Source organism: Heterocephalus glaber, unplaced genomic scaffold, assembly GCF_053883595.1.
Source record: "Heterocephalus glaber isolate CG9 unplaced genomic scaffold, H.glaber_assembly_v1.0 deba00001472, whole genome shotgun sequence".
Taxonomy (NCBI): Eukaryota; Metazoa; Chordata; class Mammalia; order Rodentia; family Bathyergidae; genus Heterocephalus; species Heterocephalus glaber.
Genome location: NW_028258315.1, coordinates 82,682,818 through 82,699,449, shown reverse-complemented (window position 1 = coordinate 82,699,449; position 16,632 = coordinate 82,682,818). Strand labels below are relative to the sequence as shown.

Sequence of the window (16,632 nt, the reverse complement as noted above, 5' to 3'; positions counted from 1 at the left end):
AATGTCCTCTTCAATTCTCTTTCTTAGAGTACTGTAGTTTTCAGTGTAAAGGTATTTTACTTCCTTCATTAAATTGATTCCTAAGTATTTCATTTTGGGGAAGCTATTCTGATAGGTGTTGTTTCCCTAATTTCTCTCTCAATGACTTTCTTATTTGTGTACAAGGACGCTATTGAATATTGAGTGTTGATATTGTATCCAGCTATGTAACTGAATTTGGTTATTAATTCTAGGAGCCTTTTGGTGGAGCTTTTGGGGTCTTCTGTGTAGACTATCATATCATCAGAAAATAATGATAATTTAACTTCTTCCTTTTCTATCCTTCTTCCTTTTATTTCTTTGTTTTGTCCAATTGCTGAGACTAATGCTTCCAGAACTATATTGTGTAGGAGTAGTAATGGTGGAAATCCTTGTCTACTTCCTGATTTTAGAATGAAGGCTTTCAGTTTTTGAGCATGTTGGCAATTGGTTTGTTATAGATGACTTTTATCAAATTGAGATAGAGACCATCTATCCCAATTTTCTGTAGGGTTTTATCATGAATGAGTGTTGGACTTTGTCAAATGGTTATTCTGTGTCTATTGAGATGATCATGAGGCCTTTGTCCTTGGTTCTGTTGATATGGTGTATTACATGGATTGATTTGCATCTGTCAAACCATCGATGCATCCCAGGGATTAATTCCACTTGGTCCTGTTATATAATCTTGATGATTTGCTGCATTGAATTTGCGAGGGGCTTATTGAGAATTTTTTTAAATTAATTTTATTGGTACATTTTAGGCATACAATATAATGACATCAATCATTGGAAATTTACACCTTTACATAATCCCTCTTGGTTCTTATTTTTTCCCCATTCCCCTTCCTTCCCTTAACACTTCCATCCCTCTATTTACAAAGACTTTGTTTCAATTTTTTCATTTTCTCATATTAATTTCATTCCCTTCTTTCCTTTCACCTACACTCCAACTTCCCCTTTGTGCCTTTTCTTCCTATTTCACATTATCTATTATACCTTTTAGTCCTTGTTTACACTTTCAGTTCCTCACACTAGAGAAACTATTTGCTCTTTACACATGTGTGTCCTATTTATTTCACTTAAGAGTATCGCTGCAGTGTGCATCCATTTAGCTATAAATATCTCTAATTTCTTGTTTTTTAATGGCTGAGTAGTACTACATTTTATTTAAACACACACACACACACACACACACACATTTTCTTAATCCAGTCTCCACTTGATGGGCACTTGGGCTGTTTCCAAGTTTTAGCTATTACAAACTGTGCTGCTATAAACATGGGTGCACATATATATCACTGTGGTATGATTCTTTTAATTCTTTTGGGAAGATACCCAGAAGGGGAATAGCTGGGTCAAATGGGACCTCTAGTCCTAGTTCTTTGAGGTATCTCCATACTGATTTCCACAGTGGTTCCACCAGTCTGCACTCCCACCAAAGACGGAGAAGGGTTCCTTTCTCCCCACACCTCGGCCAGTATTAGTTATTGGTTGATTTCTTGATAGCAGCCATTCTTTCTGGGGTGAGGTGGAATCTCAGTGTTGTTTTCATCTGCATTTCTCGAATGACCTGTGATGTTGAACATTTTTTCATACATTTATTTGTTGCTTTTAATTCTTCATCTGAGAAAAGTCTGTTCATTTCAGATGCCCCTTTTGAATTGGGTTTTTGGATTAGGGGGTTTGATTTTTTTTTTTGGTTCTTTATATATTGTACATAGTAGTCCTTTGTCCAAGGTACAACAGCTAAAAAATTTTTCCCACATTGTAGGTTGTCTTCTAGCTCTGCTGGTGGTTTCTCTTGCAGTGCAGAAGGTTTTAAGAAGATGAGATCCCAGTTGTTGATTCTTTCTGCTAGTTTCCATGCTACTGAGGTTTTGTTCATAAAGTCTTTTCCTATGCCAATGTGTTCAAGAGTTCTACCTAGCTTATCTTCCAGCAAGTTTAGTTTTTCTGCCTTACTATTTAGATCTTTAATCCATTTTGATCTTAGTTTAGTGCATGGTGATAGGTATGGGTCTAGTTTTAATCTTTGACAGGTTGAAATCCAGTTTTTCCAACACCATTTATTAAATAGGCTACTTTTCCTCCAATGAGGGCAGTTGGCTCCTTTGTCAAAGATGAGGTGGCTGAGTATGTCTGGAGTTGTTTCTGCATCTTCTAATCTATTCCACTGATCTTCAGGTCTGTTTCTTTGCCAGTGCCATGCTGCTTTTATCACAGTAGCTTTGTAGTATAGGTTCAAGTTGGGAATTGTGATACCCCCCGCCATGTCTCTGTTGCCTAGAATTGCTTTTGCTATTCTAGGTCTCTCCTTGTTCCAAATGAATTTTGGGATTGTTTTCTTTAGTTCTGTGAAGTATATTGTTGGAATTTCAATCGGCATTGCATTAAATCTATATAGTAGTTCTGGAAGTATGGCCATTTTCACTACATTGGTTCATCCTACCCAGGAAGAAGGAATGCCTTTCCATTTTCTTATATCCTTTTTGATCTGTTTTTACAGGGTGCTGTAGTTTTCAATGTCTCTACATTGCTTCTTTTGCTTCCTTTGTTAGATTGATTCCTAAATATTTCATTTTTTCGGATGCTATTGTGAAAGGAATTGTTTCCCTAATTTCTCTCTCAGTGAGTCTGTTATTTGTGTATAAGAAGGCTATTGTTTTTTGAGTGTTGACCTTATATCCAGCTACTCTACTGAACCTGTCAATTAAATCTAGAAGTCTTTGGTGGAGTTTTTTGGGTCTTCTATATAAAGTATCATATCAGTAGCAAATAATAAGAGTTTCACTTCTTCCTTTCCTATCTTCATTCCTTTTATTTCTTTCTCTTTTCTAATTGCTGTGGCTAATGTTTGCAGAACTATATTCAACAAGAGTGGTGATAGTGGGTATCTTTGTCTTGTTCCTGATTTTAGTGTAAAAGTTTTCAGTTTTTGATCATTTAGTATGATGTTGGCAGTTTGTTTTTCATACATAGCCTTAATCAGGTTGAGATAAAGACCTTCTATTCCAATTTTCTGTAGGTTTTTTTTTTATCATGAATGGGTGTTGTATTTTGTCGAATGCCTTTTCTGCATCTATTGAGATGATCATATGGTTTTTGTCCTTTGCCTCTGTTAATATAGTGTATTACATTTATTGACTTACAAATGATGAACCATCCTTGCAACCCTGGGATAAATCCGACTTGGTCAGGGTGTATGATCTTCTTGATAACCCTCTGTATTCTGTTTGCCAATGTCTTGTTGAGGATTTTTGCATCTATGTTCATTAGGCAGATTGGCCTGTAGTTCTCTTTTTGGGTTGGCTCTTTCCCTGGTTTTGGAATCAAAGTCACACTTGCTTCCAGGAATGAATTTGGAAGCCTTGCTTCCCTTTCAATTTCCTTGATGAGTTTAAAGAGTAATAGTGTTAGTTCTTCTTTAAATGTCTTATAGAATTCAGCAGTGAAGCCATCAGGACCTGGGCTTTTCTTTGTTGGTAAAGTTTTTATTATCACTCATTGTGATTGGGATGTTTAGAATTTCTATATCTTGTTCATTTAACTTTGGCAATTCATATGTATCTAGGAATCTGTCCATTTCTTCTGTGTTTTCCATTTAATTAGAGTATGGGTTCTCGAGGTAGACATTGATGATCCTCTGGATTTCTGCTGGGTCTGTTGTGATTGCCCCATTTTTGATCTTAACTGCATGGATTTGAGACTTTTTCTTTCCTTTTTTTTCTGATAAGATTGGCTAAAGATTTATCAGTTTTATTTATTCTTTCAAAAAACCAACTGTTGGATTCATTAATTTTTTGTGTCATTCTCTTAGTCTCCATTGCATTGATTTCTGCTTTGATCTTTATAATTTCCTCTCTTATTTGAGCTTTGAGTTTATTATTCTCTTCTTTTTCTAGGAGTTTGAGGTTCCACATTATGTTATCTATCTGAGTTCTCTGTGTTTTCTTAATATGGGCGTTTGCTGCTGTGAATTTCCTGGGTAGCGCTGCTTTCATTGTGTCCCATAGATTCCTGTATGTTGTACTGGCATTATCATTTACTTGTAGAAACTGTCTTAATTTCTTCTTTAATTTCCTCTGTGACCCATTGGTTGCTCAGGTTATTCAATTGGTTATTCAGTTTCCATATGTTTGTGGGGGTTTTGCAGTTTCTTATGTTATTGATTTCCAATTTTATTGCACTATGGTCTGATAATATATAGGGGGTAACTTCAGTTCTTTTACATTTACTTATACATGTCCTGTGAGCTAGCATGTGCCCTATTTTGGAGAATGACCCATGTGCATCCAAAAAGAATGTGTATTCTGATTTTGTGGGGTGGAACACTCTGTAAACATCAATTAAGTCCATTTGTTCAATAACTTGATTCAGTTCTAGAATTTCGTTGTTAATTTTTTTGTCTAGGTGATCTGTCTATTTGTGATAGTGGGGTATTGAGTTCCCCCACTACAATTATATTAGTGCTTATTTGGTTTTTGGTTTTTCATGTCCATTAATATTTGTTTTGTATAGTTGGGAGCATTCGTATTTGTTGCATATATATTTATGATTGTCATCTCTTCCTCTTGGCCTGTTTCCTTCACAAGGATGTAGTGACCATCTTTGTCTCTCTTAATTAGTTTTGGTTTGAAATCTACTTTGTCTGCAAATAAGATTGCTATGCCTGCTTATTTCTGGGTTCTGTCGCATGGAGAACTGTTTTCCATCCTTTTACTTTCAGTCTATGAATTTCCTTTTGAGTTAGGTGTGTTTCTTGAATAGAGCAGATTGCTGGATTTTGCTTCTTAATCCATTCTGTCAGTCTACTTCTTTTGATTGATGAATTGAGACCATTAACATTGATGGTTATAACTCATACATATTGACTTGTCCTTGTCATGACTTTTTCTTTTTGTTTGATTCCCCACTTTGTGTTTAATTTCTTGCTGTGCCTGATGGATTCATTCTGCTGTGCTTCCTGGGGTTGTGATCCTCATTGTCTTTTCCTAGGATATTGTCTAAAACTTTTTGGAGTGCTGGTTTGGTATTCATGAAGTTCCTCAGGTGCTTTTTGTCATTAAAGTATCTTATTTCTCCATCAATTTTGAAAGATAGTTTTGCAGAGTACATCAATCTGGGTTGGAGGCTGTTTTCCTTTAGGGCTTGAAATACGTCACTCCAAACTCTTCTTGCCTTGAGGGTTTGTGTTTAGAAGTCTGCTGTGATTCTGATGGACTTTCCTTTGTATGTGATTTGTTTCTTTTCTCTGACTGCTTGTAGAATTTTGTTCTTCCTTTGGGTTTCTGGAATCTTAACTATTACATGCCTATGTATAGATTTTTTTGATCAAGGCTAGTTGGAGTCCTATACGCCTCACTATCTGTATGTCAATTTCTTTTCTCCTGCTTGGGAAGTTTTCTGCCATCACTTCTGTGAACAGTTTTTTTTTAATGTTGTCTGCACTCTCTCTTGTTTCTTCATTGACTCTGATCAGTCTTATGTTATTCTTCTTTGCATTGTCTAGCAGCTGCTGGATTGACTTCTTGTGGTCCCTTACTATTTTAAAGAAACTTTTTTCCTGGTCCCTAATTGCAGTCTTATCTTCTATATCTGCAATTCTGTCCTCACATTGACTCATTCTGCTGTGTAAACTTTCAGTGGAGGTTTTACTCTCCTGGAAATCTGTTTGCATCTGTTTTATGGATTCCATTTGTTTCCTGTGTTGGGATTCCATCATGTTCCTCAGCGCCTCTATTTTTTTTTATCTGTGTCCTCTCTAGATTTATGAATCATGTCTTGCATTATGGTCACAATCTCTGCTGTTATGTGAGAAATTATTTCTGACTTCATTTTTTCCAGATCTTCTTTTGTTGCCAGTTCAGGGAGTCCAGGTGGTTGAGTATCAGATTGTTTCATCTCATTTCCCTTTGGGGTTGCTTTAGGTTATCTAGAAGTCTGGTTTTGACACTTCTTTATGTTTCTTCTCATTTCATTAGGGGCAGGAGGTGTGCTCCTGGCACCCCCACGGCTCACCTCCTTAGCACTGGGGCCAGCTCTGCTCCCTTATTGAGGATTTTTGTGTCTATGTTCATTAGGGAGATTTTCCTGTTGTTCTCTTTTTCAGTTGGATCCTTCTCTTGTTTTGTTATCATGGTAATGCTTACTTCCAGGAATGAGTTTGAGAGTATTGCTTCTCTTTTAATTTCATTAAAGGGTTTGAGGAGTAGTGACATTAGATCATGTCTAAATTTCTTATAGAATTCAGCAGTGAATCCTTCTGGACCTCGGTGCTTTTTTTCTTGTTTTTAATTATGTCTTCAGTTTCATTGACCAATATTGGGTTCTTTGGAATTTTTATATCTTCTTGATTCAGCTTTGGTAATTCATATGTATCTAAAAATCTGTCCATTTCTTCTGTGTTTTCCATCTTATTAAAGTCCAGATTCTCAAAGTAGGTATTGATGATTTCTGCATTTCTGCGGGACCTATTGTGATTTCACCCTTTTCATTCCTAATTATATGGATTTGAGTCTTTTCTTTCCTTTTTTTGATCAGGTTGGTTAAGGCTCTATTTTATTTAATCTTTCAAAAAACCAACTCTTTGATTCATTAATTCTTTCTATTATTTTCTTAGTCTCAATTGTATTTGTTTCTGCTCTGATCTTTATAATTTCCTCCTTTGTACATGCTTTAGTTTTAAGTTGCTCTTCTGTTTCTAGTAGATAGCAGTTCAACATTCGGTTGTTTATTTAAGGTTGCTCTCTTTTACTGATGTGGAAATTCATCACTATAAATTCATCCCATCCAATTTCATAAAGTAGCTTTTGTAGGAAAATATTTTTCATTTCATGAGATGTGAGATATCAGTTGGGTAGATGCTTTGGGCTTGGCTGGGGGTGATCAAGAAAAAAAAGTCTATGATTTCTTCATCTTTGTTGATGTCAGCAGTATGTGTGGGTGCCTCAGTGATGTAAACTATAGTTCATGAAAGTAAATTATATGATTTTGCAGTGGGCATGGGCTTTCTACAGTATCTGCTTGAAGATCCAGAGTTGAACCCTAAAGACACTGAGGCTTGTGACAGCACCTGCTGCAGTATTGTCATGTAGGGTGTGGTGGTGGACAGTCTGCCAGTCCTTAGGGGAAGCATAAGTGATGCCAATAGTTGTGGCACCAACAGCCATGATTCTTGAGTCACAGGATGTGAAGGAGATATTCTCTGGAGCAACAAGGATGAACGTGAAAGATACTTGACCCTGTGCCACCAACAGCCACAATTCTATATCCACTGGTTAGAACAGGGTTTTTTTCCAGGTCCTGCCTGATAAGCACAGGTGTGCTAACATCTGTAGCATCAGTGAAAGTGGACAATTTAAAGGAGCGAGGACCTTTCCTAGGTCCCACAACTCCCTGCAATTGATACTGAGGCTTGCAGGACTGTTATTTGCTTTCTTAGAGCTATGAGGCTCAAATTATATCTTCAAGTTCCAAGCAACAATTACAAATAGTACCAGAGCTTTTGGCACCAGTAGCTGTGATCTAAATGCCATGGGCTATGGAGGAAATATCCCTAGGTCATATGGGGGCCTGTGCAGGTAACATTTAGGCTATGAGTGCTGGTATCTGCATTCCTTTGAAGGAGAGGACATGAGGTGATACAGGAGGAGCATGAGTGGTGCCAAGGCTTGTGGGTTTGGTATCTGCTATCCTGGAGGCTTCAGAGCATTGTGGAAGTGCTCCTATCTCCTGTCATGGAAAGCTTTAGTGGAGAGGAGGCTTCGGGAATTGAGCTGAAGGACACTGATGTGCCTTTCCATTGGTCCTCAAGTGATAAGTGATACCCAGGTCCTTTGCATCAGTAGCTTCAGTCCCAAAGCTGTGGCATGGTTAGTAGACCTTGCCTAGATTCCACCAGTCAAGTCCAGTGTGGGGCAGTAGGGGTGGCACAGGCCATAACTACTCATTACTGCATTCCTACAGCTTGAGGGCTCAGGTGGAGCTTGTCCCAGCTCCCACAGGTGAAACAGAGAGCCTGCAGCAGTGTGTATCATCCCAAGGCTGTGAGGCAGGAAGGGTATGTCTCCTAGGTCATGCTGGGGAGCACTGATGTAGGGGGTTCTTTGAAAGTGTGTTCCTGGAGCCGTTGGACTCATGAAGGTGTTCTCCCACTTCCCAGTGCACAGGCATGAATAGAACTGGGACCCTGCAACAGGATCCACCATTTTGAGGGTGTGGGATGGAGAGATTGTTGTGAGGGATCAAAGCCACTTTTGGGGGCCAGAAACCCTTAGGCTGGACCCGGACTTTTCCCAGTCGGGATGCACAGGCACAGGTGAATCCAAGATCTTACAGTCCCAAAATTGTGCCCTGAGGAGGAAGATCCTCCTCAATTCCAATGATTTGAGTGAGCACAGGTGGGTCTCAGACTTGTGGCCCTGGCAGTTACTGGTCCTAAAGTGGTAGTACACCAAGGGGGCTCCCTGTCTTTCACTCAGAGAGGCTTTCAACCACCCAAGACCTCTGCCAGGGTCCAGTGCTCTTTTGCCAGCCCTTAAGCCAAGATGGCATCTACCTGTGACTCTTGTGAAGATTTGAGCTCTAGGGTTTGGAGGAGGTCCAGAGTGAATATCTTCTTTGGAGCAGAGAAGTCACTTTAAGACCAAATCTCTGAATTGGATTCAAAACTTGTAAGTACCTTAAGTTTCTCCTACAGTTCAGGCTGCTGGCCTGCTGTTATTGGGGTTATTTGTACCTCTCCACTTTCATTATGCCTTAAGCAGCATCAGTTTCCCAGAGCCTGGTCCAGGAGGCCTGGTTGAAGTTATAAAATGTTTTGTGCTTTTCTCTTAAGTAACCTTTCCTGTTCTCTGTGCTGCTTAGTGATCCTGTCAGTTCTTTGCTGATTCCCAGAGTTCTTCCTCTTTCACTCTCTTTGAAATATACTTTCTCCTTTGCTGCCCTGATTCTTCTGTTTCACAGAGCCATGGGAAAGGTAATTCTATGCAGCCATCGTGGCTTGACTCCTATATGAAACCATCTTAAACCAACTCACTATGCTGAGGGTGCATTTCTTTCCCACTATATAAGGTTACAAAGCCTAACCTTCCTTTGTGATAACCTTGTGCCAAGATATCTTTTTGTGCATACCTCTCTTCTCCTAACCTGACAGATTGAAAGGCAAAATTCTAAGTTCTGAATACGCTGACTCTTCTTTAACTCTCTTTGTATCTCTCAAGATTGCTGCAATAATTACCATTCCTCATTACTTGCTCTACATTTTCTCAACTTCCATAACTCAAAATTTTAAAAAAAAATCCCATTGTAATCAGAAATTCTTTCTTTTGTCTAAAATGTGTAAAAATCTCATGTAGGAGGGACTCAAAATTGGGTAAGACTGCTCTCAAAACTTTCAAAATTTTTCAATTCTCTTGAAAAACAAAATGGTGTTAATTGATATTTACCATCCATAGGTTGTACCCATGAATTATTTGCCTTTCCCCCTGGAAAGAGAATGTCTATAATGCATCATATTTCCAGAAAGATTCATGACCCTGAAAAGTGTAAAGCAGTGTTTGAGTAATCCAGTGTTCATGGGATTTTACGAGTCTGCTTTATGGAAATTATCAAACCCTGTATCAGATTAAATTCTATAACAGAGCAAGCATTTCATCTTTGTCTTAGTCACTTTTCTCATTGCTAATACAAAATACCCAACACCCACAAGTTAAAGGAGGAAAAGTTTATTTGAGCTCACAATTTGTAGAGGTTTCAGTCCATAATCAGCTGGTTCCAACACAAGACACCATGACAGAGCAGCATCACAAAGGAGAAACAGTTCAGGGCAGGCAGAAGGCAAGGAAGCAGCAAGCAGTAGAAGTAAGCCTGCTTTCCCTATCTATTTATACTATTCCATCCAGGCTATAAGCCTATTAATTGGTGCCACCCTCACCCCAGGTGGGGCTTCCATTATCCATACCCAGAACTATGCTAAAACGTTTTGGTTATTACACACCTTTAATCCTAGTATCTAACACCCTAGATCCAGTCACCTCAGATAAGCCCACCTATGAGTGCATGAGGCTTTTGGGGTCATCTGGATACACTCTGTGACAATCTTTCAGCCCAAGTAACAGCACTACCTATTAGAGGAAGTGCCTGAGAAAAACATGGTTTTGTGTGAGGAGCACTAGAAGTGAAGATGCAAGGTTTCTGGTAGAGGTTGAAGTGATCAAATCATCTCGTCATCCTAAAGTTTCTACATCTCAAAAGTTGGGGAGCTGAACTAACTCTCTGCTTTAAACTCTGACCTTAAGAACCAATTGAAAGAGACTCAATAGAATTAACACACTGGAATCTCATTTTTTAAAGAAAGCGTCTCACAACATTTTTTTTATCTGCTAGGTGTGTATACCATTGTGGCAAGCACTCTTCAATCACATTTAGCTTTAAAATCCTAGGTTTCTATTTAACAAATATTCCCTGCATTTCACAGAATCTGCACCAATGGAAGTGTTACTTATCAGAATGAATATATTATGGTACTCTCTTTAAGCATACCTAATTAATACTACATAAAAATAAAATTATTTACTTATAGTGTATATTCTATAAATTACTAATCATATATATTAAGTTTATTATATTTTATGCATTATATATATATGCATATAAAGTTTACTTGATTCTACTTGACTCTTACGTATCAGTGAGCTTGGTAAAAGATGATATTGGATTGCCTGAGGCAATCAAAGGCAAAAAATAAAAACCAAGAGGAATAAAAATATAGTCCATGCCAGTCATTTTTTAAAATATTATTACATTTTGTCCTCAAAAGAGTCAACCTGTGTTCATTTTCCTACCTCTCAACCTTGAGCAAAGACACTTAAGTCAGTCTAGGACTTTGTTTTCTCTTCAGCAAACTGGAGATTAAAAATAACTTATAGGACTGCAAGCAAGATAAATGGACTTAGGGCCGGGGATTTAGCTTAGTGACTCCGCTCCTGCCTTGCAAGCACAAGGTCCTGAGTTCTATCCCTGGTACCAAAAAAAAAAAAAAAAAAAAAATAATGGACATAATACCTAGGAAACATTTATCAGGGTGCTTGTCACATCATAACAATTGGTAGGTGATAGGATGATATTGACTAGATAGATGTTAGTTATGTGATCTTGCTCTTCAAAGTTTGCTCTGTGACCGGCAGTATTAGAAACTCAGACTCAGGTCCATTCCAGACCTCCTGCATCAGAACCTACACTTTAACAAGATCACTAGGGGCTGGGGATTTAGCTCAGCGGTTTCACCTTCTGCTGCGCAATGCGCAAGGACCCGAGTTCGATCCCCGATACCAAAAAAAAAAAAGATCATTAAGTGATTCGTGTGCAGATATATATGTTTGAAAACCACTGATGTGGCAAACAACTTGGAACTAGGCGGCTTGATAGAATTTATAGAAGTAGTAAGCGAGGAAGCTGGGACCCCTGCCAGATCAGAAGGTGATATGGCTACTGTCTCTCTCTTTCATCATTCTAAGGACATCTCTAATTGGGAGGTATTCAGGGTCTCTGAATTTCACTGTGATGTTGTTTCTCTAATTGAAGCTGTAACTGAAAGATTTTTAAGCACATTTTCATGTCTACCAGTTAGTAACAAGAGCATCATAATTTTGTTTCATTTTTCACATTTTTAATTATTCAGCTGTTTTATTTGTCACTGTTTAGGAAATTATTACAAAACATGTCTCAAATGTTTCTGATTCATGCATATTTAGGCAACTAAGCAGATGTAGAATGGGTTGACTGCTTTGATAAAATTAAACATTGATGAAACATGTATTTGCACAGAAATAATGACTCTCTTATTTGTATAAATAATAACAGATCTATTTCCCAAATCATCTAGGAAAAAACTGAGGAGAGGTTGACAGAATTACCATGTATGTATGGTTTATTAGGCAGATCATTTTCAAATGCATGTTTTTATGTTTTAATAGAATTATGTTAATTTATGGCTTGTAATGCCACATTAAAATGAAAGAAATATAATTAGGCCAAAATGATACTAGAAGTATGTTTTATGTGGAAGTCTGTGGATGATACTAGAAGTATGTTTTTAGGACATGTCATGATTTTCAGAGTTCCTTTGTAGTTCATGGAAAGTGCATGTATTTAATACAGTAAATACAGTACCACAATATTAAAGCTATATAAGATATATTCTGAGATCCAAGTTTAAGTGATTTTAAGATATACTTTTCCCCCCACATTTTAGCATCTCTAAAACTGAAAATTGTCTTGCAATTGATGGCATATCACAGTTGATTAGCAGTACTTTTTTCTGCTTTGCCACTGATGGGATCTTAGATCCAATTAAACAGAAATACACAAGCCCTAGTAAACTTAACCTAGTGCACCAGAGTATCATAATGAGTAAAAGAAATGGGACACGAAGGAGATATCATCCCCCACTAGTACTCAAGCAAGAAGAGAAGATGGATAAATAAAAAGTAATGAGATTAAATAAGATTTCATAGACATAAATTTTCACACAGCTTAAAGGAAAAAATATCAGGGAAGACAAGAGAACATAAAAGTGGGAATGAGGAATAGGAAGAAAAAAACCGAAAGGAGAGAGAATGAAGCATCAAATGGAAAATATACCCAAAATGTTCACTATTGTAATGATTATTCCCTGAGTGTAGTGTCTTGTAGTAGACATTCAACTTGGTGCTTCTTTTTTCATTACACACACTGACCAGTAGAAGTTCTAGAGGGTAGAACGGAGGTGATGTTTTCAAGAACTTTCTGAAGGTATTTTCTCTTCTTTAGCTTACATAAGTAGATGCATAGCCCTCCACAAACATATATTCCCTGAAAATTTTTCTCTTTGTACTGTGTCCTGCTTTTAATTCAGTCCCAAGTCACCAAGAAAGACTTACATGATTGCTAAAACTTCTGTTTTTTCTTTTAGGTGATATCAAGATTATCAAGCAAATCTACAGTCTCACAGGTATGGATTTTTTAAAAAAGAGAATTATTTATCTAAAATCTGGAGGATTTCCAATAAACTCGTCTTCCCCTTCAGGATTTTAGGGACTTTTTACTTTTCCTAATTTACTTCCCAATAAGAGATATGGTAACTGACTTTCATGAGTTGGTGTATAAAGAAGTATTTAAATCCATATCTCTATTGAAAGTATTTCACAGTTGTTCTTATATTGTGTATGTTACCAGAACCTGGCAAGAGCAGTCAAGTCCTGAGGTATTGATTTTGTAAATACTTTCATTTTGTTTAAAAGTGATGGGCCGGGGATTTAGCTCAGTGGTTTCACTGCCTGCCCTGCAAGCGCAAGGACCCAAGTTCAATCCCCGGTACCAAAAAAAAAAAAAAAAAAGTGATAGCCAGATTTTTCTTGTAAACATTTGTCAGCTTTGAGTTGCTGGATCAAAATACCTGATACCTTTAACTTAAAGAAGTTTATTTGGCTTACAGTTTCTGAGGTTTCAATCCATAGTTAGCCTCCTTTAAGGCAGAAACCTTATAGCAAAGGGGCATGGCAGAGGAAAGCTGCCCACATCACGGTGTCTGGAAACAGAGAGAGAGAAAAGATTTTGATAGATCGATAGATGATAGATAGATAGATAGATAGATAGACTCTCCAAAGGCAACCTCTAATGACCCACCACTTCCAACTAGGCCCCACTTCCTAATAGCACATTCAACTATAAACTCATCAATGGATTAATCCACTAATGAATATAGAACCACCATGATCCAATCACCTTCCAAAAGTCCCGGCTCTGAACACATGAGACTTTGGGAGGAGAACATTTTAGATCAAAACATAGCAATCCAGTTTTTCACAAGTAACTATAATGTCTAAAAATATGGTATAGAGATGTTCTGAAAGTAGTTTAACTCTTATGACAGTCCCAACTTTGAAGTACCCTCCACTTTTATAGAATACTTTTGAAACAGTGATTTGTCAGATTTATTAGCTAGACTTTTATTAATAATAATCTTATAACAGGGAAGCCTAAGAACAACTCCTTTTCATGTTGCATATTGAGTTCTGCTTCAATGTTCTCCTCTTTCAAGCAGAACTCAACAACTTTCACACAGAGGACACAAACAGATCAAATTACAAATTATGAAGATAATTTACTGAAAGGAGAAGGGGGAAATAGTGTTTACTTTTAATATTACATTGAGAAAATTCTTTAAACCTCCTAGAATATCTCTGTGTTTTCCAGCAAGTTTTTCTCTGGAACTAGCTGTGTTTCACCTCCACAAAATCCCTCTTCATCGAAAAGCAAAATGATCTTTATGTTTCACTTCTTCTCCCCAAATAGCTTTTCCTCATAGCAGTGCTGACTTTTCCCCAAACCTTTTATATTCCTTTGCTTATGAAGTGAAATTTGGCCTTTTTTTCTCACCCTTTCATGAAACTACAAAGATGAAAAGCCCTCCCAATAACACAACAATTTTAACTTTCAAAAACATGTTCTGTATAATTTAGGCTGAGGTCACTTTTATTGTTAAAATCACTACAATAACAAGGACTTCAAAACAATAGATGTTTATTTCTCTCTACTAACAAGTCCAGAAAACAAATAAACAACTTTGGTGTGTCAATAGGATCCCTGAGTTTCTTCTTTCTGCTTCATCACCCTCAATATATGGTTTCCTTCTTCAAGATCTCCTCACTTTCCTAGGTAGTTGTTGGATAGCCATCCATTTACCCATATTCCAGACTACAAGTCAAAGAAATATGAAAAGGTGAGATAGAATATCCCATGTTTCTAGTAGCCTTTCTAAAAGTTTCTTAAATTATGTCCCAGAACTTAGCCTCATGGCCTAAGCAAGTGGCAAAGGGAGAAATGTGATTTTTGGCAGAGTACATTACTAATAATTCTACTAAAAAAGAAGGAAATATCGCATGAAAAGAGGCAACCATCATCTCCCCTGATATAACTGTTGTTTCCAACTTTTTCTTGATCATCATCATTGCATAAACAAGTGCTTATTCAATATGCTCTTTGTATATTGATTGCTAAGTGTTGCACCCAGTGAGAGAGAACCAACCAGAGACCGATATTAAATCCACACAGGAGTTTATTTCCAGCCGGGACCCGAGCTGAGCATAGGACTCCAGCCTCAACTGGGGGTTGACAAACATGTTTTATACACCTTTGAGGGCGACAGTTTCTAGGCCCCTCTATGGGATAGAACTAGCAAAGCAAGCAAAAGGTACAGAAGCGGAACGTCCTGCTGTTAGAACATTTGTAAAACAATAGTTGATTGTTATTTCTAGTATTATTCCCCTTAGAGAGTCAGGGGAGGAGGTTTCTAAGCTTCCTCCTTCTGAGTTCATCTAAAGGGCAGGCAGGTGGGTCAAGCAGCAATATGGAGTCTGTCTTGCTAACAAGGGTCCTTCATTAAGTGCTTAATTTCCATTACCTAGCAGCTAATATTTCCGCACACCATTCTTAATGAATAGGAAAGAAAACCAGAACTTTTAATAATTATAGTGCCTAAGAGGTTATCAAATATGTCACTTACAGCTAGTACAGATTTCTAGGATTGTGTAACTGAAAGTCCATGAATTCAACCACAAGATTTTGTTCTGCTGTTTCTCTAGTCAAGAAAGGTTAGACTAGACATATGTGAGTTTGAAGTGGCTACCCTAACAAAATATTATGAGCCAGATATGAGATTCCTCTACCTATAAAAACCACATTGCCTTCAAAAAAGCATTTTCCAGGGGCAAAATGAAGAGATAAATCAGAAGACAAGGAAGAAATCTATCGCTGAATTTTATGGCAATGTACAACAGATGAATCCATTTACACAAGGGAGGTAGGTTTTTCTCTACAAATGGCCTGAAAAAAGTAACTGGCACTCCTGCATAGAAAGAATTATGGGCTGGATGTCCAATCATACAATAAAATAGGTCCTGTATGCAGTAATAGTAGGTGGGACATTTAATTCTTTGTATAAGTCATGTCTGTTGCCTTGATTATGAGAGTCAGTTTCTAAGCAACTTGTCCAAGGCACCAAATCTCCTTGACAAAATGGAAGTACGAAACTTAATCTTGTAGAAGTACAAACATTGGATAGGTTATTAGTTGAAGGATTCTATGAGAGCCAATGGAGACTACTTTAAAAAATAAAATGATTGGGGTGAGGATTTAGCTCAGTGGTGCTGCCACCTGTCTCGCAAGTGCAAGGTCCTGAGTCCGATCCCTGGAACCAAAAAAAAATTAAATTAAAATAAAATAAAATTATTAAAATGTCAATGTAAACATGGACAGAAATCTAAGTAGAACATGTATTCATTGTTTTTCATTTCTTTGGTAAGTTTGCCCTGTTGTGTCTTTACCTAACTTAGCTAATTTTTCTATTCCATGGACCTATTATACAAATGTTCCCCTGAAATTCTATGTGGGTCCAATTTCTATTAAAATACAGTTTTAAATGCCAGGATGTATCAGTCAGTGCTTACTAGAGAAACAGATTTAATGCAAGGTATACAAATATATAAGAATTTACAAGATAGGCCTACAATGGCTGCAGAGTCAGGTGTGGAAAAGTACAAAAGGCCTGTCTATGTACTGGAGATCCAAAAA

At 37.4% G+C, this 16,632-nt stretch overlaps 1 protein-coding gene across 2 annotated transcripts in view; it reads left to right on the top strand.

Moving 5' to 3' along the window:
• The window catches only part of Kcnh8 (potassium voltage-gated channel subfamily H member 8), a 347,961-nt gene that overhangs the window by 306,208 nt on the left and 25,121 nt on the right, over window positions 1-16,632 (top strand). For both annotated transcript variants that reach the window (XM_004864270.3, XM_087182236.1), the window contains exon 12: window positions 12,974-13,012. In XM_004864270.3, coding sequence (XP_004864327.1) covers window positions 12,974-13,012 — 39 coding nt within the window. The remainder of the gene's footprint in view (window positions 1-12,973; window positions 13,013-16,632) is intronic.